Source organism: Solanum dulcamara, chromosome 9, assembly GCF_947179165.1.
Source record: "Solanum dulcamara chromosome 9, daSolDulc1.2, whole genome shotgun sequence".
Classification (NCBI taxonomy): domain Eukaryota; kingdom Viridiplantae; phylum Streptophyta; class Magnoliopsida; order Solanales; family Solanaceae; genus Solanum; species Solanum dulcamara.
Genome location: NC_077245.1, coordinates 7,878,292 through 7,904,806, shown reverse-complemented (window position 1 = coordinate 7,904,806; position 26,515 = coordinate 7,878,292). Strand labels below are relative to the sequence as shown.

The 26,515-nt window shown below is 36.0% G+C and overlaps 1 protein-coding gene across 4 annotated transcripts; it reads right to left on the bottom strand.

Moving 5' to 3' along the window:
• Positions 1-2,431: 2,431 nt before the first annotated feature.
• LOC129902167 (protein ALTERED SEED GERMINATION 2) lies at positions 2,432-25,975 on the bottom strand. 4 transcript variants are annotated; one of them, XM_055977237.1, is made up of 20 exons: positions 25,683-25,970; positions 24,079-24,147; positions 21,253-21,330; positions 16,448-16,582; positions 16,226-16,333; positions 15,991-16,119; positions 15,339-15,454; positions 15,131-15,248; positions 13,998-14,103; positions 12,847-12,992; positions 12,547-12,717; positions 12,342-12,452; positions 11,478-11,589; positions 10,507-10,859; positions 9,438-9,528; positions 7,684-7,779; positions 7,523-7,593; positions 7,308-7,435; positions 6,667-6,771; positions 2,432-2,724 (listed from the first exon to the last, which is right to left on the bottom strand). In XM_055977237.1, the coding sequence occupies exons 1-19, from the start codon at positions 25,752-25,754 to the stop codon at positions 6,690-6,692; spliced, it is 2,292 nt and encodes a 763-aa protein (XP_055833212.1). In that variant the 5' UTR covers positions 25,755-25,970; the 3' UTR covers positions 2,432-2,724; positions 6,667-6,689. The 4 variants fall into 4 exon arrangements, with proteins under 4 accessions (XP_055833212.1, XP_055833213.1, XP_055833214.1 ...); XM_055977238.1 differs by lacking the exons at positions 21,253-21,330; positions 24,079-24,147; positions 25,683-25,970 and adding an exon at positions 16,727-16,889; XM_055977239.1 differs by lacking the exons at positions 21,253-21,330; positions 24,079-24,147; positions 25,683-25,970 and having other exon boundaries at positions 16,419-16,496.
• Positions 25,976-26,515: the final 540 nt, after the last annotated feature.

Sequence of the window (26,515 nt, the reverse complement as noted above, 5' to 3'; positions counted from 1 at the left end):
AAATAAAAATAAAACTAAAAAATTGAGAATGAGGTAGTATTGTGAGAGAAAGTGGTGGAGTGAAGTGCGAAAAATATTTTTTATTTTATTTTATAATTTTTTTATGGAAGATAATAATACTTTAATCTTTAATTTTAACTAATTCTAATAATTTATTTAATTTTTATTAAGGTGAAATATTTTATCCATGTAGAGTGTGATGTGACAAAATTTTAAATAAAAAAGAGAGTGTATTACACATACCCTAATGAGAGTGGAATAAAAGAGAGAGTTATGTTTCTCAAACTACTAAGTGATAGTTTAGATATGTAACTCACACTTTCAATAGTTTAGATATAAAACTCAAAAAATAAAATAGTCCAGATATGTTTTTGACACTCATCTCTTTTGCAAATTGTGTAGTAAATTATTTTGGTTTGCCGGACACGATGGTTGCAAAGATTAGCAATTTGAGGAAAAGGTAGTCCTTGTTTTGCTTTTTTTCTCCATTATTTAGGCCTTAAGTGGTGGAGAAAAAAGTTCATTTTAATACATTTATAATAGTTTTAAATTTGAATACTTTGCTCCTCCAAAGAGTAATTATTTCATATATACATGTATATTAGTACTATTAACAAAATTTCATGCGCATGCTCATATGGTAAAACAGTACTATTCCTTGATTACTTTTCTTTTTTAGACCATTCAAAAAGAGTGCATTATTTTTTTGCAATTCGTTAATTTCAATTGTTTGCATGATATGTTTAAATTACAAGATTAAAAGATATTTTGGTACGTACTATATATTTTTAGTTTAAGATCACTAAATTTAAAAATCTTCTTTACTTTTTTAAATTTTGTGTCAAGTTAAAATAAGACAAGTTAATTGAAACAGAGTAAATTATAGTTTCCTTAGAAGATTATGGGAAGCGTGGGAGAAAAAAAGAAATAATTTTACGTCTAAAAGAATCTTTCAATTATTTCTAATAGGAAATCCTCTTTTGAACATGATTAATCAATATTTTCAATTCATACAAAATAGTCGATCTAACCATGACTCTCTTAGATGTTAAAAAGTCCTTGATGGCTTCTTTAACTTGGCAAAATGGAATGCTTTGGCGTATACTCAATTCTCATGAAGTGTATTTACTATAAGCTGATAAATTTTCCAAAAAGATATCATATTTTGAGTAGTTAGTGGATTGTGGAGAGGCAGGGTTAATGCCATCGTGTTCTTGATTCAGCAAGTTTCTTCTTTTTTCAATTCTTAACCCCATAAAACAAATAAAAGGACTGTGAAGTTGGTTTTCACGATATTTATTACTAAACTTTTTATGAATTTAAAATTTAATATAACTCTTACGCATAACTATATTATAGTTTGTCGAATATATGCGTTCAATTGTTCAAGAGGAGGATTCTTTGGTGACATAGCAAAATAGTAAAGTGGCCCACACGTAAAAAACAGAGAAAAAATGACAACATAATTTCAAAACTATTAACAGACGCGGTTCCAAATTCTATATTAAAATAGCTATATCCTGTCACCTTATATCTATTTTTTTATATGACGTACTTAAGCCAAGAAACTATCAAAAATAGCATTTTTATCTTCACAAGGTACAGATAAAATTGAGTACACGGTACATAGCACAGATTCCACTTACGGTTTATACCAAATTTAGACAATTAATTGATCTAATTGTTGGACTACTTTCATTCGATTTATGGAATGTGATGTGCTTCCTACATAGGTTCACGATTATTAAATTTGTATTTTTCTTTAGCACCTTATGTAATTATTTTAAAATAAATTAGTCTCGCTAATCACCATCAGAGTGGTCATCATGTCTGAAAACCATTTATTCACAGAACCATATACATTAACAATCATTTCCTTAAATAACCTCCAAACAATCAAGCCATACTCTTTCCCCCCTTTAAATTTCTAGTTTATTTTTTTCCTTATATTTAATAGGAAGCCAGATTCACAAAATTATACACAACATTAAATTCTTACAAATATTCAAGTTTATATTCTTTTCGAGAGATTAAGTTTTCCCCTTGCCCTTTTGTATAGATTTTTCCCGTCACCTTTTTGTTTTAGGCTTGAACTGAAACTCAATCAGTCGATCAGTTCTTCCTCATTCCAGAAGAGTGATTTTGTTGTTTTTGTGTCTAAAGCTACAGAACCTTGAGAAAATTAATAAAATAAAACAGGGGAAAATTAATAAAATCACAATCTTATTTATTAAACTCTAAATTAGTGAAAAATATATTCTTTGTGATACTCCATTGTTATATTAATAACATATCGATATCATATAGGATTGAGCTTAATCACCTGTGATACTTCGGTGGACGCTAACATCAAAATGATGTCAGCGTACAAATTTTAAAATAAATTTATATCAGTTTAAAATAAAAAAGGAGTTATAAAAATAATGGAGCATTTAAGAGTAAATACTTTCCTTTTTGCGGGGTATAGGTATTATTTTCCCTAAATTTATTAATATGTTACATAAGAGACTGGTATATATATATTTACAGAAACCTCGCAGGAAGAGAGGACAGCTCAGAAGAATTAGGATATGATACAGTAAAACCAAAATATAAATTACAACTTGATAAATTTTCAGCTGGTTTGGGATCCAAAATTTTCAATAGACTTCGATAACTATACATGACACTTTTCCTCTGTCCCAAGCCAGCTTGTCCAACAGATAAACTTCATATCCAGGGCATCTGTAGTTGAACACAAATGTCAATACAAAACAAGTGAGACTGTCGCGCCACCACACTCCAGAAACTAAAGCAACACGGTTTGACATTCTCTCCATTATCACCAAAAAAAATGGAAGATCCTAGTTTGGAAATAATTTGAATGAACAACAATGGTCCATAGGATAGTCATATTACAGTCACCAGTGTATATTGCCATGCATTAAATTTAACTCTAAACCCCTACCACTCCTGGAGTAAAATCGTTGCTAAGCCATCTACTAGGTTTATCTACAATTGACGCAAGAGCAAGAAACTTGTATCACTTATGTTAATACTTACTGGTGAAGAGTGTCCTATGAACAGCAAAAACTGTGTAACAAAGTGAGCACAATTACTATGGACAACAACAACATTCTCAGTGAAATCCATAAGTGAGGTCTGGATATGGTAGAATGTACGCAGACCTTACTACTACCTCGTGGAGGTAGAAAGGCTATTTCCGAAGGACCCTCGGCTCAAGTACAACAAATCCAGGTATAAAGAAGGAGACAATGGAGAGAATATAGCAAATAACAAGAAACAACACAAAAGTAGCCAAAACAACAATTAAACCATGTGATAATCGAAACACCATAAACAACAATGATATAGATAAAACAAGAACTACAATAATACAACTAATACCATCGCAAACACCAGCCACCCTAAGCAAAACAACACTACATTACCTACTACCCTTCTACCATAATGCGAATCCTCTACACCCTCCTATTTAGGGTCATGTCCTCGGTAATTTAAAGTTGCGTCATATCCTGTCTTATCACCTCTCTCCAATACTTCTTCGGCCTACCTCTAGCCTCTCCTTGTGCCCTCTATAACTATTGAAATTTACTTTAGTTACTGTACTAATTTTTAGTCTAATAAGTTGCTTGAGTTTAGGATAATTTGAATTTTAAATTTTTATTAGATAGATTAGTTTGTTGAGATAGTTTTAAATTTCAAATTATGCAGATTATGTGTTTTATGTTGGCTATTTAAAGCCCCTCAATGCTTTAATAAAATCATTGAAAGCAATTGAAAGACATTTCAATCCAAAGAGAGTCATTTTAACCCTCTTTTTGCTGCCCCATCTTTTAAGAAAACCAACTGTGGTATCAGAACTTTATTGATCTTATGGGATTTGTGAGTTCTTTGAAAGAACTAACATACCTTTTTTAACCCGTAAGGACTACCTTTTTAACCTGTAAGGGCTATCATTTTAACCTGTTAGAGCTACCAATTTTAACTCGTTAGGGCTACCCATTTTAACCCGTCGGGGCTATATCCATTTTGACCTGCCAAGGCTACCATTTTCAACCCGTGCTTATTTTCAAAGCGTAGGGCTATTTTCAACGAATATAGATGTCAAGCAACAGTCTCTAGACTCTTTGAATGCTCAAAATGGTTTCACTGACAAAAACTATTAGAATTGGTCAGTGAAAATGAAATCGTATTTTGAAACATATCTTTTATGTGATATTGTGATGGAAGAAAAATCATCACAACAACTCTCTGCAACTCCGATCAATTTCCAAATGAAAGCACTTTCAAACAAGAGGATCATTGATGGTGTATTTAAGCACAAAATCAAAAGAAGAAAAAGAAAGAAGAAGAAATTTTGCAAGTTAAAAAACAATCAAAGAATCACCAACCACTAAAGCAGAAATTGAGGAGCAATTTTATAAATTGCAGTAACTAAAGCAAAGGAGGAGTGTTGAAATTTAGAGCCCGTTTGAATGGGCTTAAAAAAAATAACTTTTATGTATGAAGTGCTTTTAGAATTTTGAAGTGCTGAAAGTTATTTTTATAAATAAGCAGTTGAGTGTTTGGATAAAAGTGCTTAAATGAGAAAAATGATGTGAATTTTAAGGTTAAAAGAATAAAAAAGGTAGTTTGAGAATTTAATTAAAATATAAGGGATAAAAAAATAATTTCCATGGTCAAAGAAAATAACTTTAAGCACTTAGAAAAAAAACGTTAGGAATCCTAACTTTTCATTTTTGACTGACTTTAAGAACTTTATGGCTTAAAGTTAGCATTAGACAAACACATCCAAAAGCTAAAAAGGGGCTTTAAGTTGGTTTTGACCAACTTAAAGCCCATCCAAACGGGCTTTTACTTTAGTTACTGTAGTAATTTTTAGTCTAATAAGTTGCTTAAGTTTAGGATAATTTGAATTTTAAATTTTAATTAGATAGATTAGTTTGTTGGGATATTTTAGTTAGTTTTAAATTTCAAACTATACAGATTATGTGTTTTATGTTGGCTATTTAAAACCTCTCAATGCTTTAATAAAATCATTGAAAGCAATTGAAAGACATTTCAATCCAAAGAGTCATTTTAACCCCTTTTTTGCTGCCCCATATTTTAAAAAAACCAACAATAACCAACCTCTCGCACCTCCTCACTGGTGCGTCTATGCATCTCCTCTTCACATATCCAAACCATCTTAGTCTTGCCTCCCTCATCTTGTCCACCACCGAGGCCACACCCAAAAAGAACTTATTAGTCTTCCAACTAAGAGTAATAGCCTATGTCCCTGTTTTCACCCAAAAAGACCAAACAAGATAATAGTAGTATTTAGCATTAGAAAACTACTCTTGATCTATATTAGTTTTGCCTTAATCACATTGCCACACTTTTGACCCATTCAGCTTACTAATCTGAAAACAAATGACACTATAACCATATGTATCTTCTCCCAGTTTAGCCTTGTGAACAAGATAGGACTTACTAGGTTACACTTCCCCTGCAAAATATATCTTCTCCATCTCTTTAGAACATTTAGCCTAGTATTGAACATTTTTTTCCAATGACACCAAGCAAAAATATCCTGACTAATACTCATGCAATGACAACTATTGGTCTCAGTCTCTAGTGATAAGTGAGAAAAATTAGGTTGTCCATGTGGTGCCTTTTTCTTTTCTTTTCCCGCCCGCAGGAGAGGGCTTTTTGGGGGCGCTTAAGTCTTCATCTCTTTGGGTAAGTTTCTTAGGGTGCATAAGAATTGTACAAATAAGAGTGTATTGGTAATGTTGGGTTTAGTTATGATGAAATTATTTCTTATCCAATGTTTGATTTGGTGTATTACAAATAACATGCATTGCATAATTTCAAAATGAAATTGTTTGTTTACATAAAACACCCTCCACATTCTTAAGCATTGTATACTTTGAGTGGCTTCAAGGGCAGTTCTATCTTTAACCATGCTTATCCATGTATTAATTATCCTAGTATTTCTGATGCTATGGTTTGCTATGTATAAGATTAGTACTAAATAGGGGGTATAACTTAGTTATACATAGGTTGAAAACACTTCCAAACAAGGGATCAAAATATCAAAAGCTAATACCATTATTATTTTTTTAATACGTCCTACCAAATCACCCCTTTGATCTTGACAAAAAATTATATAACTGCTCCGCCCCAATCCCAAGTTAACCCAAGGTCGGCTATATGAATCTTCAAAATACATTTTATTCAGATATGGACCCATTTTATTACAATATTCAAAGATAAAGAACTACTTACAAATAATTAAAATCATTCCTGTTACAATGTCAGACAAGCATATATTTGATATGTCCGTCTAACTCAACTGCTGCAGTAGTCATATAAATAACTTTCTCAATCTCTTATAGTTAAGAAAGGATACTTTTACCATGCATCACTTTTTTCAGGATAAAATCGCTAGGAAGTAGAGAAACTATGACTTGTTAGATATTGGTATACATTTCCTCAATCAAGAAGTTGTCAAATAAGTAGTGGTGCTAGAGTTTGTAGTTACTGGGGAGAAGGTGATCCAAAAGCCCAACACATCAATACTTATGTCCGAGTGGAACTTTCAGGTATATCAACTAAGCATCTTTCCTTAAAAAATAAAATAAAATAAAATTACAAGGGTTAGATAACAACGTGTCATACCAGAAGAGAATCAGTTAACATTCTCAGCTTTGTGTGCATTCAAATGGATGTAAGCTGCCTTCTGTAAACTCATGCATCCTAAATTGCTCCAAAAACTCAAAAGGCCTGCAGAGAACAATATGGATAGCTCGCAGTTGTCAAAAACTAGAAGAAATAGTTAAAATAGGAGAAATATCCATTTCGCATCTATCAGTCAACATGAAAGTGTATTCTTCTGTCATTAGTTACACTACAATCTCATCAAGATTTACATGATTTATTATATTTCTTAAGGTGCCTTACAACAAGAATGCAGCGAATGATGCCCGCCTTTTATGGAGCGGGCACAGTGACCTGTATTTGTAAAGAGATTTGAAGATCTGGCCAAAAAAGGTGATAGCCGTGTAGATACCTTCCCATGTTCGAACAGTTCTAGAGGAAGACGGGTTTGAGCTAACATAAAGTAGCTACTAACAGCAGAGGAGGAACGGGTGGCTTTGCACATAAAAGACAGATCATACATAATGGCATCACCCGAAGAAGAAACTAAGCAGAGTCTGCTTCTCAATTCCCTATTTAGAGTTTGATGGGTTTACAATAGTTGTCTCAAAGCATCTGTAAAATTAATTTAGAGGAAAGATGATAAGCCAGTTAAGTCTTACAGGACAGCTTCACGAGTGCGGCACAATCTGCGTTGATTGCTTTCCATTGCATCCAACACATTGGAAGTCTCTGGTCCTGCAGCTCCACCAGCCACAAGGGAAGGGACAGAAGCTATCGGGGTCCAAATCTGAAAGAGATACATATATACGGATATGTAAATTTGTCGTAATACATAGTGACAACTACTCCCAAGTACTTGTGACATTTCTCTAACCTTAATGGTGCTATCAATTCCACTGGTAGCCACAACGCAATCATATGGGTGGCACTGTACACAATTTACAACTGAGCAGGGGTGAAGGCCGAGACATTAGACAAGGTACAACAGGTAAAGTAAAAGAAATTTAAAAAAATTATGAGAACCGAGAAAAATACCAGTTTCATCTCCATGAAGCATTTTTATCAATCTACCAGTTCGTTTCTCCCACATAAACCATCTGCCATCATCACTTCCACTAGCAATATATTCACCTGCACAATGATTTTTACAACATATCCACGGAGATCCTTATAATAAATGACAAGTGTGCTTAACAGAGCCATTAATTTACAAGATGATCAGTACAGGAACAGAATGGATCCATCTGACACATTTCAAATTTGAAAGTGGCCCAGAAAACCTTCAAATTCAACTCAACATCAATAATCCTTGTCAACAGTAGCCCCCTTTTCTTCCAGACCAGGCACAAGCACAAACCTCCCACCACCCCACCCCCAAAAGAAGAAGAAGAAGGAGGGGGAAAGTTCACCAAGATGGTAAGAGAATCAATCTCTAGACAGATAAAAAACACATGCGCTAGAGAATGAGTGAGACACCGGAACCAGCAACCGAAGTGAACCAAGACTAAATATATAATCTCAAACATGCAACAAAACAATAATTATGCCTCAAACTTAACTAATAGGGTTGACTATACCAACAACAACATACCCAGTATAATCCCACAAGTGGGGCCTGGAGAGAGTAAGATGTACGCAAACCTTGTTCCTACCTTTGTGGGGTAGAGAAGTTGTTTCAATAGGGTTAACTACACCAATTATTCAATTTCAACACTCAATAGTTGGGATTTTATGAAAAAAACATGTAACACCTAACACTTGAGGTTCTCTATATTTGCTACTGCTTTACAAATCTCTAAGCAAACTAAAGAACTACCGGCAAACTTAAGATTCTCCACATTTACTACCCACTTACAGAACTCAAAACAGAATAAATAAACTACCTGCTTACAAAACTCGAAACAGAATAAAGAAGAACTCGTAAACACTAAAATAATATAATTAACATCACTAGAATTTGAGGAAGAGGAAGCTCAAATGTTGGTGTTTTATGTGTAAGGGATTTGGTGAAGATGTTGATCATCTCCTTCATTGCCAGGTTGTATCGAGGTTATGTGGGAAATTTTGATAATCTTGCTTTGAAATTTATTGGATGATGCCAGGCACTATGAACGAGGTATTGTTTAGTTGGAAATGTGGAAGGGGTAGAGAAGGCACAAGTCTTAGAATATTGCCCCACCAGCAATTATGTGCATTGTTTGGAGAGAAATAAATAGGAGAGTTTTGAAGGAGTAGATATGAATTGTGTACCATTGAGGAGTAGCCTCTTATCCCTTATTTCTTTTTGGTGTACCCATGAGATCCTCATAGGTATAGAAGATCAGGTGTCACTTATAGAAAACCATATCTTTTGGTAAATTTTCTATCTTTTGGTATAGCTCATGTGTACGGGCTTTTGTTTTCCCCAAACATTAATAAAATCTTATTACTTGATCAAAAAAAAAAAATACAGTAACTTCACTAAGCCTCAACTCTCATCATCAATATGAAAGTTCTCTGTGGATTCTTGGAGATAAATCTTTTGAGACAAATTTCCTTTTACATGTATTTAGGTCTACCTCCTCCTCTTTTTAACACCTGCAACCATCATAATGTCACACATACAGACCAATTGACTTTGATGTCTACATAGGTTTAATTTCTTACTTCAATAAATCCTTCTGAGAGAGATTAAAAGGAAGAGAGGAGGTGAAAGACAGTTGTTCTACTCATCTATATTTTTCAAGTATAATGACCAGATAATGTTTCAGCATAAACATGAATATGAAGACCATTAAGATGTTGAATACCTCGTTCACCAAGAAAGCTCGCCTGTTTGATGTCAGTGCCTATGTTGCAATGACCAACATATCTTTGCTTCATATTTATCACTACTTCAGGCTGCAATACAATTTGAGAGAAACAAAAAAAGGACACTGTTTAAGCAAGGAAACAAACTTGATATTGAAAGACAAGATGTACATGCATCTATATAACAAGGGGAAAGAAACTTCTCTGAGCAAGACAAGTTCAAGTTTTAATATTATGGCTTCCTGAACATTTTGACATCTTTTTAACAGATGAAATCTCTGACTGCCTACAATTCTGCAAATTATTAGTCAGTCAGCAGGATGAGCATTTTGACGCTTTTTAACAAATGAAACTCATTTCTCCCAAGAACAACTCCTGCAATTCAGTAAACAGTTTAAAGGATGGTATGTCAAAGACAATTATTATGATCAATTGGATGCATCTGATTATTTGTTTCACTTTTCCCAGTTTAGCTCACTTTTTTTTTTAATAAGCAGCAGTTCATCTCACCTTCTAACACCTATGATGACCTTTGAAATTTACATAAATTCTCTTAACTGTTGGTCAAGTGAGCAAAACAAAATTTAGTTCCATATGAGAATGGGCAAATTATGTGAACCATATCTATGACATAACCAAGTGTTGGAGCAGGGGATTCATCAGCAACAGAAACCAGCAACTCATCACTCACAATCTACTTAGATCAGCCACAAGAGCAACTATATGCTTTGAGTCGAAATACAAATCCAAGTTTAAAAACAGATGCTGGGAAGAGACTCAAGATGATATTAGAGACTTTGGGTTAGAGAGACTTTGGGAGACTGATCAGGGGAAAATAACCTAACCAGACATTCGAGATATACAGATTCAATATCATATGCAGAATCATTGTATCACGCATGACCTCAATAGACAAAAAGGCTCAATAAAGTAGAAAGATGCACAAGTAGATCAAAGCAAGCACAACACAGGAAAAATGATAGAGAAATGAAGATCTTTTCTGAACCCAGATAATAAAAGGGAGACCAAACAACTTCACATAACAGGGAAACAACATTCAAGCCAAACCTGGTAAGCTGTTTTCTCTTTTTGACTAGAGGCTGGCGAACCACAAGAACCATTTGCCCGTCCAGTCTCCCCAGTGGAATCACCTCTCCTGTGGATTCTCAAGTTCAAACTTCCATGAAGGACATTAGGATCAACATCTCGTCCTTCATCACCAGACATTGATGTTTCAAAAGCCAATTCTAACTCATCATCATCATCATCAGAATCATCTCTTTCAGACCTGGGACCATCTTGCGATGCATCACTGTTTGCGTCTGAACGATAAAGTATGTCACTTAGGGATAATACCCTTCCTGCCCGTGGATCAGACCTAGATTCTCCACCATTTGCCTTATTTGTTTTGTCTCGTTCAGCTGTAAATCCAGGCATATTGTTGGTACGAATTAAAGCATGAATATGTATTAGAATTTTGTTTTGGGCAATGACAAGCCCTAGTGAAATGAATTATCCTCAACAATAATGAATTCTATAAAGCTATTTCATGCATAGAAATAACTTGCAAAAATCATTCCAACGTTGAAACGATAATAAGATTTCTGAAACATCAATCAGGCACATAAGAACTAAATTGGAATCAAGGTGAAGGAAGCAGTGCTTCCAAACGGACCAAAAAAAAGTAGAGCATACAGGAAAACATGAAGATGGTCCTTATGGTGGCCACAAAACAACATAATGAGTAAAATCCCATAAACTTGTGGTGCTCAGGGTCACCACCAATAACTCATCAGCTAGTCATGGACAGAATATACAAACAAGATTACAGAAGTATGTAGTCTCAACATTTATTCCCTTCCCCTGAAACCTCCTCTCTCTAAGCATGGCAAAAGGGAACTGAAAGATTTACTAAGTAGAATATATTCAGTGGTAGTCTAGTGTTTCAATAGGATTTTATAGAGCTGGCACTGATACCAGCTGAGCATTTTTTATTTTAGGTAGAAAATACAATTGCAGGCTCAATGTAAGTTACTTACCTGCAGAAATATGTTCTTTTATACTTTCCACCTTTAATGCAACTTCAGAATCAGATGGAGCCAAGGATTGAGCACCAATAGAAAACTCCAATGCTTCTTTGTGTTTACCCAACTGCAGACAATATCGGTGACAGCTTACAAAATCAAGTGATAAATGAAAATCAGACAAATAAATCTCAATCATTTTATGAATTATCCTTGTCTAGAAATATATTTTATGCAGTTATAACTGCATACACTACATAATTAGTCAAAGATTATACAATATGGAGGATCCGTGCATATTAGAAAGCAAACCAAGGAAGATGCATTTCTGATCAACACAACAAAAGCAAGACCTATTTCCTATATAATTAATAACGAAGATTCTTGGAAGACAGGAGGATTATCAAGTGCTAGAAAGATCAATCGTAAAGTTTAACTAACATAACGGAAGGAAAAGTATTTATACCATTTACAAGGCTTCCTAATAAGAGTGATTAGTAAATTTGACTTTTCCAATGTTATACCATGACTGAGAGGAAAACTTAATCTAGAGAGAATCCAGAAACTTTAAATGATTTTGATACTATATCATAGTACGACTAACACATAAATCGCTTTATATTTTGAGTACATCATAAATATGATGCACAATCACCTCTGAAATTTCTCACTGACAATTGATACTCCAATGGAAACTTTGGCAAAGATAAAACGCAGAGAAGGAAGATCAAACTGGGCAAGAAAAACCATATGGCTAAGAGGGCCACAACCATGAAAGGGATGATGAGCGCGAAAACCCACTTGGATTGTCCCTAATCTATCCAGCCTATGAACAAGAAATTTTAGCCACAAAGTTCTTACAAACATTGAATAACATACCTGCGAAAGAGCATCAGCGATCAAAATAAGAGGCCTAAAGGAGGATGCATTGAGCTTTCTAGCTCTATGACAGTCTCTTATAGCCATATGTGCATCATTTTTCCACTTCCTCTGGTAAAAGCCAAAAAATATTTCAAATTAGGTATACTATCCTTAAAGAACTGCTAATTACAGTACAATCAGGAGATTGTCTAACTTCAGATACCTTCAGCAATATTGCTGCACGAGTGCATAAACATTCGAAGGTTAGAAGGGGACCAATCTCATCCCTGCAATCGTCTAAGACTTCATTACAAGCTTCTATCCCATAATAAAAGTTGGAGTCCTCTTTCAAAGACTTCAGTGCCATCTGAATCAATCTTTTGCATTTTTCTAGCTGGAGAAAGGTGGAACCAACGATGATTAAGATATGTCACTCTAAAGCAAGAGAAAGCAAAATGCAGTTTTTAATCAATTTCGGCCAGGAGGCAGGGGATCATGGAAGGGGTAAAGAAGGAAGAATAACCTTGGCAGCTGGAATTCTTTTCGATGAAGAACCATTTAAGAAAATTCCACTAACTGATGATTGTAATTCGATTCCATTGACCAAGGGAGCGAAATTCATCAGGTTTGACACATCTCCGGAGGTATATGAGATGGAACTTCCATGTGCTACAACGAATTAAAAGCTTCATAAATCAGAAGTCAATAACATAACTAGAGCTGCAAGTACGACTTATCTTAAACTTTCAAGCCTACTGAATGTTAATATCACAGAAGGTAGCAGAGAATCAAGTTACTTTCAACTCACAGTCACTTGCATATATCAAATGCGAGGTGATAAGGCTAAAAATTATTTGTCAATTAACCCTTTAATGACACCCAGAATAACTGGCATGAGTGCATGCTCATGCACAAAGAGTTACTTCTTTGAGTTTTTTTTTAAAAAAAACAAATTAGATACTTACACGAATGTTACACCAAGATGGTACCAAAATATGAGTACAGTGATCCCGAGGTCAGTGTACCATTTACCAAAAGAAAGACCACATTCAACAAACAATCAAAAGAAGAAAAATAATTAAGTTTGCTCTCCTTCAACGAGGTTGCCACCTTTACAAGGATGATGAGCAACTTAAAAGAGTATCTTACAGGGGTCACTCATATAAATTGAGGCTTCCCGTCACAAAGTGCTCTGTGCTCCCCCCACCCAAATGCAGCACAACCGTAAAATAGCATCAATTACACATAAGACATGCTAATTTTATAATCTATATATCTTTTCTTCTTTCCCACAAATTGCTTATCTTTCAAACTTGTTAAATTTCTATTTGAAGTTGCCTTCAGCAAGAGGAGGAGAGCACCAGAGGAACATAGTATAATAATTGACATATTAAATACTATAAGTGAAATGTCTAACAAAATTCTTCGAAGTACTCGAACCCATTTAACTAATAATGATGGATTCTGTACCCATCAGTCCTGGATTCTAACAATTGACAGTTTCATTTGGTTATGAAAGAAAGGCTTTATCCCTAGCGTTAAGGCATATGTTAGATTCATCACACATCTCAGGGATTTCAAAAACTGAAGACACAACCATATGAGGTAGCGGCGGAAACAGACTCAATAACAGAAGTATATATTATAAGAAAGAATATAACCAAAGTTACATACCAGGATTCACATCCATCAAGTACACATGTTCTCCACTATAGCTAAGCAAAACCTCTTCTCCATTGGGACTAAATGCGACATGAGTCATATGCAAGCTAGAACATCCCTGAGGAGAAAGAGGGAAAAATTCAGCAGCTTCCCTTTCCGAAGCCACATCATATGCCATAATCATGAAAAATATATTGCTCATTCTTGGTGCCAAGCAGTGACCAGTCAGTCAGAGCAAAGACTGATATGATAAACATATATATACACACAACTACAAACAGTTGCTATTAAATGGATACAAAGTAACTTTGCTTGGTAAGAAATTCTGCAGAAATAGATCTTCACTGATAGATGCAGCCAAGTAGATGCACCAACTTTGTATGCTACTACGGTATTCGAGCCATCTTGCACTCATCTGGATTATTCCACGGGCATATGCTACCTCCCACCAGCACAGCTACCAAGTAACTCTATCTACCCATTGCTTGGACAGTTGGGGAAAAAAAATACCTAGTGTTTTTGATCCCGAGACCTTATGGTTCTCACCCCACTTCATTAAACACTAGGTCATACCCTTGAGTGCGGTGCATTGCACTTTACGTAGAGACATATTACCTTTTTTTATCTTTGCTTCATTCTATTCATAAGGGAAGACTAGCCTGCATTAAAGTTACCCCCTTCCCCATGTTAATCATTTTTGATAGAGGATCCCTTCCCCAAGTTGTAAGGAGGCGGCCCCCAAAAAAGAAAAAAGAACCATATCCATAATCAAGTTTTAAGATGGTTGACAGCAGAAAAACATGTCGATCAGATGTGGATTACCTCTCTCCAACCCCTCCCCCTTTTACTCCCTCTACCAAAACAATGACAACAAAGAGCTCATTGACAATTAAGCATGAGGACTAGACTAGACAAGTTCCTTTCAAGAACTTCTCAATGATTTCTCGTTTTATGAAGTCAAGAAAAAGGTCACGGGGAGGACATCTTCAGTGCAAGCAGCTGCGAGTTTCAAATGTGAAAATGAGGTGAGATGCTCCTACTGAAACCACTGCACCTCTAATGATAAAGAAATAATAGAACTTCTTGCCAGTAAAACTATTAGCAGACTCTAAAGTAAGATATGCAGAAACAAAGTCAAAACTAACACGATCAGAAAGATGCATTGGGCAGAAGTAGCTGACACAAGGTGGGGGTGGCAGCTTTTTCTGACTCGAGGATAATGGAGGCAGCATTCTCCTATCATACAACCGAGCAAAAGCATCACTGCAAAAAATTAAATTCCAGATAAGAAAACCAGCAGTATCGCCTGGAATATACCCGTACAGCAATATAGACTAGTAAAAACAACTACACCTTCCACCAACAATAAGCAAATGAGGCCTCGTGGAGCTAATATCACACGACTTCAGAGCAAACAACTGTTTAGGAGGATCAGCAAATGATTTCTTAGCTCCACAGCGTAAGTCAAGCTGTCATCATGGACCAAACATATTGAAATGCAAACTGCTTAGATACATCACAGATTAAGACAAAGTTCTAAACGTTCATATCGATTTTCACTTGACTACAATAAAAGATCAAGCATTTAGAAAACATTGACATCAACCACTGAAGAAAAAATCAAAGTCATCAAAAGGAGCAGTTATGGTTATAGAACAAACGTAAAACCAATACTCATCATATAAAACTTCTGAGTTGATAGCTAAACCTTCAGTTTAGCCAAGAAAAAGTTAGGAGAGCATATAACACAATTGCTTATGCTAAAATTGCAAAAAGGCATACCTAAAGCACGTTATGATGATGTCATTAAAAAAAAAGGAAAAACACAATTTTGATGAAGCAGTTTAATTAGCTTATCTGAGGCAACTAGTTAAAAGCTTCTTTCCTTATCAAAGAAAATGAAGTAGTCGTAACTCGATCTTCTTATAAAAGAGATAGAAGACTTTTAGCCTTACGATGAAGCAGCAAATATATTAATCACAATGAAGAGTGAGTTAAGACTAACAAGTATATTACGGCATTCTTGACGAGAAGAACCAGCTGGGGGACAAGACGCACCCTCCCGAAGATCATGCTGCCTCACAGTCCCATCTTCACTAGCACTCCATACTACATGAGGATTCCCAACTTCAACCTATAGTCAACAAAAAGCAGGATATAATATGAAGAGAGAAAATCAGATCCACGCAAATACTTGATTATCACTTCAAAAAAAAATACACTGTTGCCTGAACACCTACAGCTAATTTTTTGACCCTCCTGGTATGACACTGAAATAGTGCTGCTGGAGTCACAGTATTGTCTTCACAACCTCTTCCCTTTGGATGAGACAAATGAAAAAGACGAACCTGCCAGTGAAAGTAAATGTGAAGAGAGCATAAATTTTTGGAGAAAAAACAGTCAAAGCAAAGTGAACAGCATCATTGTACAAACACACAAAATTTGGTGCATCAAGAAACTACTTCAGCATCTCCTGCTCCAGAAACAACTAGCTCATCAGAAGTTTCTGGAACAAACTTCGTGCAGAATATGTTGGCATTGTGACCGGTCTCAATGGAATGCAAAAGTTTGTGGCCTGAGTAACTCCAGATATTCATCTGCACCAAATAAATTTGTATTACTTAGATTTAGTGCATAAAACACAAAATCCAGGATGTCAAATATCAGCTGAAGCAAGGAATGCAATACATATACAGTAACCACAGATGTCAAATATAAATTAAGATGGGCCCAAAATTAACCTGCAAAGTGCAAAAGAAACTGTGAAAAATTGCTCACAAGACTATCAACCAGCTCTCTGAAAAAACTGTTCCATCATCAGGTCACATTTAAGAGCTGTTGCCAGAGTACTCCCAGCAGACCCCAGAGGTAGCCCTTGCTTTAATTTCTTGTGTATCAATAATAGCTCTTCATTTAATCTAGATGTAACAAAGCATCTCTGAAAATTTATGTTTCATCTTAAGTTTAAGTTTATAATAGAACTTTCTTTTATTCAGACATCTCTATGATTAGAATTGAAGAATAGAATAGTTACCTATCTCAATCTCAAATCATATCATTTTACTGATACATTGATGGTGTTCCTTAAGACTCCCTTCACAGGAATCTATTTGCGTTGACTCTATCATGCATGAGCAGAACTCAAAATAACTCTTAAAGCACAATAGAAATAATCTTCTATATTGGATTTTTTATTGCTTTTGCTGTCAAATCACCCATTATCCCCCTACGTACATGGTTACCAGCTAATACCCATGGAGAAGCACATTACAGTACTTGTATGTTTCTGGACAGAATCTTATTAAAAATGGGAGCATATGGATTAAAATTCGAATCAATATGGAATTATTACCTCACGCCACGACGCTACTACAGCACTTCCCTAACTCAAAGTGCCTCGTTATGAGAAGTTAGCTTCATTAACGCTCGGCTAAGTCTAGAACCTTCATGCTGACCGTTCACTTTCTCAGTAGCAAAAGCACTTCTCTTTGCCCACCTTTAAGTAGAAGGACAAGAAAGAGATTATTGGTTTTCTTGCTCCGGCTTCCTCATATGCGCTCATCAAGACAACTTTGCTCTTTGGGAGGTGAAAGAGCGGTTGAAGCGGACAATTTAAAATGACAGCGTCGAAGATATATTTCTATATATACATAGTTATGGTTATCTACAACTGTGTCCTGAAAAACTCAGCCTACTTGTGGGGGGAACGAAGATTCGTGTTTGTTTTTCTTCAAACCCACAAACCGCTCTCACTCATCGCTACTAATGGGATCTCGGTTGATTTCCCTTCCTTTAGCTACTAAGATGTTTCAGTTGCTAAGTTTGAAAAGTCCAAAGAGCGCTTTCTATCACTTGCCCTTGCCTTTCACTCCTACTTGTAGGGGGAACGAAGATTCGTGTTTGTTTTTCTTCAAACCCCCAAATCGCTCTCACTCACCGCTACTAATGGGATCTCGGTTGATTTTCCTTCCATTAGCTACTAAGATGTTTCAGTTGCCAAGTTTGAAAAGTCCAAAGAGCGCTTTCTATCGCTTGCCCTTGCCTTTCACTCTGATTTGGTCTCTCTCTTCTATAAAATAAAGTGCAGCAAAGCGCATGGCAAAAAAGCAGCCAGCTAACTGCCCCCTTCCTCTTGTGCATTTTTCGCTGTGCATTCATGGTGGTCTTCAATTTCAAAGATTCAGGATCATCCAGTAGCCGCGGCATCATAAGGAGAAAAACTTGTATGTGCAGTACTTTGAATCTTGCTTCTCATTATGAGTGCCATTTGCAAGTTATGGATGAATATAGAACAAACCCAGTGCAATCCCAAGGGTGGAGTAATCCCAAGGCAACACAACATGTAAAATGGAGCATGCATAAACAATGTCTAAATTTTTGTTTTATTTTATTTTATTTGCACCCTAGGGTATGGCCTAGTGGTCAATGAAGTGAAGTTGAGAACCATGAGGTCTCACGTTCAAATCTTGACAGAGACAAAAACACTCGGTGATTTCTTCCTATCTGTCCTAGCTTTGGTGAACAAAGTTACCTGGTATCCGTTGTTGGTGGAAGGTGGGATGCCACAAATATAGTAAACGCCAACATCTTTCTAACTTGAGATCACTATAGTACCAAATTCCTCAGAAGGCATGGTCTACTAGGTAGAGTATCATAATTGGAAGGAAAAGATTACTCAAGCAAGTCATCAACACGTTAGAAGGATAGAATTAGCTCTAAGCCAACCAGAAGTACCATCAATGGGTTGAGATTGACAAGTAAGAAAAAATTTTATTAATTTTTGCACTAAGCCGGTGCATCAAATGTAATTACAGGTTGTGCACTCCCCCTCCATTGTGTCTAGCATTGCATCTATCTCATGTACAATAACCAGATTGCACAAAAAAGCTAACAGAAAAATACATTTGTTTAAGAATATCAGAGAAGGGGAGCCTTGGAGTAACTGGCAAAGTTGCTGCCATGTGACCAGGAGGTCACGGGTTCAAGCCTTGGAAACAGCCTCTGGCAGAAATGCAAGGTAAGGCTGCGTACAATAGACCCTCGTGGTCAGGCCCTTCCCCGGACCCCGCACATAGCGGGAGCTTTAGTGCACCGGGCTGCCCTTAAAAATATCAGAAATATATTCTTCATATGATATTGCACTTTCTTCTGCTTCAAGCTTCTGCATCTTACTTCTCTCTGAACTGGCTGCTACTTAAATGAAAATTCTATAAGTGATCAAGAGAAACAAAGACCATCTGATTTGAAACGGTTCACCTAAAGTATAAAGTTTTTGTTTACAACCTTGGTAATCAAAATGTCTGCAGTCAAACTGGACAAAATGAACAGATCGAGGAAGCTCATTTGGAATAAGCTACACTTGTAACACGGAGCTCAGATAAGTTAGCTGCTACACGGTCAATGGAGTTCAAACTGCTTCATAAACAGAGCAAGAAATTATTTTCCATGAAAACCCATGTATTTTCATGGTCAAAACGTACAGAGAAAGATCAGTCCGAAGAAGGTCTATGCCTATCCTTTTAGAAGAGTAAATTAACCTTAGCTGAGTAACAAGAAAAGGTTTTACAAAGTCAATGAACAATATACAGTTGAAGCATCACCCTGAACTATTACCTGAAACAACTAGATGTGCTGTCACTGGGGGCTTGCACTATTGACATTAGAGAGTAAATTATCAGGCATTTTTTACGAAACCATGGACGCCCTTATTGTAACTTAGAAAATTTACTTTACTAAGAAAAAATGTTTTCTTTTCAAATCTAAAGAGAATGGTTTCTTGGTCCCTTTTATATCTGGTTGCACTTTTAGTCCTTCAATTAAGACATCATGCACTTAACTTCAACTAATCGAGGTTTGCAGATTTCATTCAATAATAAACGAATTAGAACTTCAATTTATCGAGGTTTGCAGATATCATTATATTATAAACGAAATAATTAATTCAAGGAATTCAGTTATGACTTTACCTCTTCCTGAGTGGCATGCTAGTCTTTTAGGTCTTCTATGTAAGGCAACTAGTAACTTTCAAAAAGGAGCATTAAGTAGTAAATTTAAGAAATGAGCCCCCTCTGAAAAATGGTATGCAAGCATCTCTGGGTCATTGATTATCATATCTGATAGGCAGAGGAGGAGTCAGAATTTTTAGTATATGGTTCTAGTCCCTAATTATTTTTGTCTGCTAGGTTCTTGATAGATTATTTGTACATATTAAATAAAAAATTTAACATAAATATAAGGTTTGAGCGAAAATTACTGGGTTCTGCCGACTCTCACCCCTGCTAATAAAAGTTAGTTGGCTTAGTTCTGTTTAAATTAGAGAAATAGTAATGTTTCATATATTAAAGGTTAAATGTGAGCAACCTCAAATAATATGACGGAAGTACAAATATAGGATACCAAAGGGAGCAGTACTATATCTTGCTCTAAATTATTTCTTCTCCCTAAGTTTTTTGATTATGAGTTCCAACTGTTTCCTCAAGTGTTCTGTGTTCTTGATTTTAGTCTGGAAAAAATTTGTTAAAGTCAACTGAACATATCAGATATCGTTTAATGGAACATCTTTCCATTTTAAGATAAGACTATTGTGCTTACGAAATGTGTCAAGATGCAGAAGTGTCTCCTCCGGGACTATGATCAAATCAACTTTATCTGAGTCAACCCTCACTGGATTACATCCAAACCATGAAAAAAATAGTAGTCAAAGAACCACAAGGTTGATAATGATGAAAAAAAGTTGTAGCCTCTATGTTTCCTTTAGAGAGAATTAGCAAATAAACAATCTCAAGGTTATTTTTGGCAGTCTTTTACCACTTAGTTGTATTACGCAAACATACAATGACAAGAATCATCAAAGACATCATAAAAGGTTTCAACAAGCAATCCACAGCCAAAACAACTTATGAGGTCCCCCATCCACACCCTCATCGTAAACACTAAATAGAACTTGTGTCTGTCCAAGTCAGTCACCAATGTTTTCACACTTTGGAAAAGAATGGCAATAGACTTGAGGCTCCCACAAGAAAACTACAAAAGATGATCAATATAAAATATACTCAAGGGTTTCAAATGACTCTACTAATACACAACAATCTTTCGCCAAGATGAATGAAAAAAGTATAATGAACACACACGCGTCCATGAGAGCTCTTATATCTGGCAATCTTGCAGGTTCTAGAAGCCAACCCCACTATCACATATTCACATTGAGAAACTTAGTACATCTAAAACAGAAGAATAAAGGAGCAATGAAGTGTAGAGAGTATCATACTCTTGTATCATCTGATCCAGATATCAAAAGGGAGCCGTTTGAGTTCCAAGCTATCGCATTCACGCAACCCTGATGCCCCTGTTAAGCAATGAACAAACCCTTGAGACTGTCAGCACATATATATATATCCATCAAAATACTATCAAACAGAAGTCCAATGGAGCAACTAACAGTATTTCTTAAAAGGTTAATAAATCTACAGTGTGTGTTGACCTGAAGAAAGTGTATGGTAATACCACAAAAGGTCTTTTGGTGGATAGATGTTGGAGAAGAAAGGAATTCACTCCTACCTTCTCCCGAATAACCTCATTCTTAATCTTGTCGCTCCTAGTATGCCCACACATCTATCTCAACATCCTCATCTCCACAGTATGCATCTTCTAAACATGTGAGTTCTTGACTAGCTAGCACTTAAAGAAGAAAGATCTTTTTAACAAGAAAATTTGGTCACGTAGATCTTCTATTTCGCCGGAATTCATTGTTTGCTCCGTACGAATTTACAATGGAAAAACTCTTCCTTTTAAATTTAGGTGGTACCTTCCTATCACACAAGACTCCAGAGGCAAGCCTCCATTTCATCCATGCCGACCCAATGCGATGTGTGACATCATCGTCAATGTCCCCACTACCCTGGAGTACAGACCCAAGATACTAAAAACTTTCTTTCTTAGGTGTAGGTTGTGTGGCAAGCCACACTTCCACGTCCGCTTCATCTAACTCAACACCGAATTTGCACTCCAAATACACTGTTTTGGTCCTGCTCAACCTAAACCCTTTGGAGTCTAGAGTCTTTCTTCAAACCTCCAACCTAGCAGAAAATCTATCTCGTGTCTCATCAACCAATATTAAGATGTTATCTCCAAATAACATACACCAAGGAACCTCCTCCTAAATAGATAGCGCCAACTCATCCATCACCAAGACAAATAGAAAAGGGCTAAGAATTGAATCCTGATGTAGCCCCATCTCAACTAGAAAGTGCTCCGAGTCTCCTCCAACCGTCCTAACCCGAGTCTTAACTCCATCATACATGTCATTTATCGCCATAATATACACCATAGGGCTACCTTTAGCCTCCAAACATCTCTAGAGAACATCTCTCTTTCTTTCCCTATACTTCTCCATCAGTCTCTGCACAAGGTGGATGGCTTCAGTAGTCGAACGCTCCAGCATGAATCCAAATTAATTCTCAGAAATGGACACCCCTTTCCTCACCCTCATTTCCACCACTCTCTCCCAAACTTTCATAATGTGGCTTAGCAATTTGATACCCATGTAATTGTTACAGCTTTGGATATCACCCTTGTTCTTGTACAATGGAACCATTGTACTCCACCTCCATTCGTCGAGCATTTTTGTCATCTTAAGAATAGTATTAAACAGCCAATCAACCGCTCCACACCTACCTTGTTTGTGCTCTTCCAGTGAAATCATAGTGACGGTCTTAAAAGGGATAAGGTAGACCTGAAATCACGTGAAAGGAAGTTGTGCTGAATGACCTACAATCTCTTGGAATCCATACAGACTTCGCGAAAAATAAGACATCATGGAAGAAAAAGATCTAGGTATATAAGCGATATCAATTAGTTGAAATCATATTTTAGCTATTGTGTTAAAATGATTAGTTTAGATTTGCTTGCTATGAGTCTTTTAACCCTATAATAGATTTTAAAGTCGTTATAGATATAGAAAACTTCTAGTGCTTATTATTTTTATCTAGCATAATGTTGGCCTAAGATGAATTTAACTTGATAAGCATAGTCGGTGAAGATTCATATAGCTGACCCCAATTTTTTGGGGGATTGAGGCGTAGTATTGTTGTTGTCCGGCACATGGACACTACCAATATGCCTCTTATCTGACAACTCTCTTCATATAGGTTGAGAACCAGAAGCAGACAAATCCTTTGCATGTGCGCAGCATTTTAAGTCTAGATCTAGACTAAGTTGCACGAACTCTTCACTTTCGATGCCGCACCTACTTTTGGAGAATCTGACATGCACCCATTGACATTTTGAAGAGTCCGAGCAACATAGGATCCAAATACCCCTTCTATACACCCCTTTTTTACAGTGAAATTCAATGTTAGATTTATTATTATACAATTTACACTGGATAGTGTAAATTGAAAAAGAAAGGAAGAAACATATAAGAGGATCAGAACTTTATTGCTGAAGTCTAGAAGGAATTATAATACAGATACTTAATGGTTTGCTTATAACAATGTGTTTCTTCAGAAGCATTAGTAAAACATTTTAGCTAGAACCATTTTTGCAAATACTAATTTCCCTATCCATCACTTCTATTTTATACTATTTCAAACTTGACATGACAACTCTTTCAACTCACTGCGTCAGTTTGTCACATTTTAAACAATTAATTTAACTACTCCTTAACCAACTCTAACACATCAAAGTGAGGCATTTTTTTGATGAAGAATATGCAAGTAAGGTGAAGTTTCCCATCTTTCACCAAAATCATCTCACATATTGTTCTGGCATCTTGAAATAACTAAAATTTGTATTCTGCTCAGGAGCTACATGCATAAACTTTATTGCAAAGGAGAACAAGACAATGCCCATAAATAAGAAAAAAGAGCGTATTTATGCAAACGAAAAGAACCACTTGCATGGGCTGCACTTGAAAAAAAGGGTAAATAGTTGACACCCTCAACTAGTTGTTCTCTGATCGAGGCATAGGATGAGTGTTTTAATCTCTCAACAAACAGATGCCCAACTTCGTAAAATAATCAGTCAGATAAAAGATACTGTGAGATAAACATCTTAATAATATGCACCATAGATATGGACTCATTACAGCACTCACCTCTAGTTCTCTTTCTAAAGCCATTCTTTTCACCAAAGAGGAGTGCATTTGCAATTCGTGAACAGAGCCCTGTAAAGAATAGAAACCCAAGCAGAATATACTTGTGAGACGAAATAAGTAGAAAGTAATGAGCTTAAAAACACCAGCCAGAACCTTATTAGTAATCCAAGTCATTATGGGACTGAAGCTTTGCTGGTCTCACATACAGGAACCAAAGAAAAAATATATTTCCGGTGGCTGTACAAGCATTTAATAAATTTTCGAAAAAACTGACAAATGTGTAGCGTCCCAAGTCAAATGAAAGCCGCTATTCATAAGCACTTGTGATGGTTTTGGCTTGGATTTCTCAAAATTTAACAAGGTTGGTTTAAGTAAGAAAAGCAAATAGAAATAAGGTCAATTATTAAAAAATGCCCCCAGGCACTTTTCCCAAAGTTCCTCTCTCTCCTAATTTCTGGGATTGTAGTTCAACCTTTTCCCATGCATTTGTGCCAGAAAATCCTTTCTTTCTTTATTCCAGAGTTCACCCACTGTGAACTACCTTCATAAAACCTTGGCTTCATTTTCAGATTACACACATGAGAGAAAAGAGAATTTACTTCAACACCGGCTTTAAGTCTTGATACTGCCCGGTGGACATCCAACAATGACACATGGTTCCATTGGGTCGAAAGGAGTCGTAACATGATGAGACATTCGATCCTAAGCAAAACGACTATGGAATGGATCTGCATTGCTCTCAAAGAGGCTTAAACTGATCAGCAATACATGGTGAGGAGATGGAGAGTGAAGGATAGACTAGTGGAATACTTTTGTGCTAGAAAGTATAATGTACATAGGAGATGCTTAAACAGGATATCATGGGAGCTTTCACAATTTTCACTCTCATGTTTTTTTTTACAAGAGTTCCAATGCCATACATTGCCTTGATCCCTAAGAAGAATGGTGCAAAGGAGCTAAGGGATTTCAGACCTATAAGTTTAATAGACAACAAACATTTTCAAAATTATTGCAGAAGTCTTGACTGAGAGGCTTAAAAAGGATAATGAAAAAATTGGTAGACTCTCAACAGATGGCATTCATAAAAGGAACGCAAATAACGGATGTTATACTAACAGCCAATGAAGCAGTGGATTCAAGACAGAAACCGAAGAAGCCTGGTATTCCTGGTAAATTAGAATTATCCTGGTTCTCTTTGAAGGCATCTCTGGACTTCATTTTAACTGGAGAAATAGTCATTTTTTCTCAACTAATGAAGTAGAAAATATGGAGGCTTTGACATTTATTCAGTATGAGTGATGGTGCCCAATAAAATTCAACATTTCACTCCCTGAAACCTTAGTTAGAGTACTTGGAATGTTCAAGGACCAGTTCCCTATCTGACGAACCTCATAGAGCATAATATCAGACTAAATTTTACACCACTATTCCCTTTCCTCACATTACAAGGCACAATAATTCACTTGACTAACTGAAACTAGAATGAAAAATAACAGTAAGGAAAAATTACATGAATACCAATTCGAAGAAGAGTTAAGTAAAATGATGAGAACACAAAATGAAAAAAACAGGTGATTGATAGAGGAGGAGAGAATTTGACGTACATGGCGAACATCGAGGTATCGTTTGTTGATCAAGTTAGTGATGTTGCCGTCGTGAAAACAGAGTGATTCCATTTGAGGAAGCTTGTGCCAGTGAATCGGGAGAGTTCAGAAACCCTAAGTTGGTGGATTCGGAAAAGATGAAAATGACGAGTGTATGTACTGGCGATCATCACAAAGCAGTATCCAACAACACGAAGCCAAAGGAACAGAAGAGAAGAGATGAGTCGGTTGTCGTAATACGGCGACGTTTATCTCCACGTCTCACCCACGAACCACTATTGAGTTTTTCTGTTGCCAATGTCCATTTCCATCCCCCGTGGCATTATTTTGGATATCGATTTTTTAAATTTTTTAGTATATTTTTTAAATATTTTGAATTGTAAATTATTATAATTTGCAGTATTTTATGTGATTTAAATTTTATCGCATAAAATTTAAAACTGTAATATCAAATTAAAAAGTACGACACTTGAAATCTGAATGGCACCACATAAATTGGTACAAAGAAAATAACAAGGAATCATTAGGTGTGAGGTATAATGTATAATAATCTAAGGAATAAAATGCAAGACTATTTTATTCTGCATTTAGTTTGAGATATTAGACTGGGATATACTAACTCTCCCGCTCGCCTCCCTCCTATCTCGCTCTCCTCTCTCCTTTCTGTTAGAACACCATTGAAGGTGTTCAAGCTCACTCTTCCATAGATGGAGAGTGAGCTTAAGAGAAGCAATCTGTGAGAAGAAAAGAGTAGATAGAGAAGAGAGAGTAGATAGAGAAGAGAGAGTGCGAAGAGTAAAGTTAGAGAGAGATAGATTTCTAAAATATCAGTA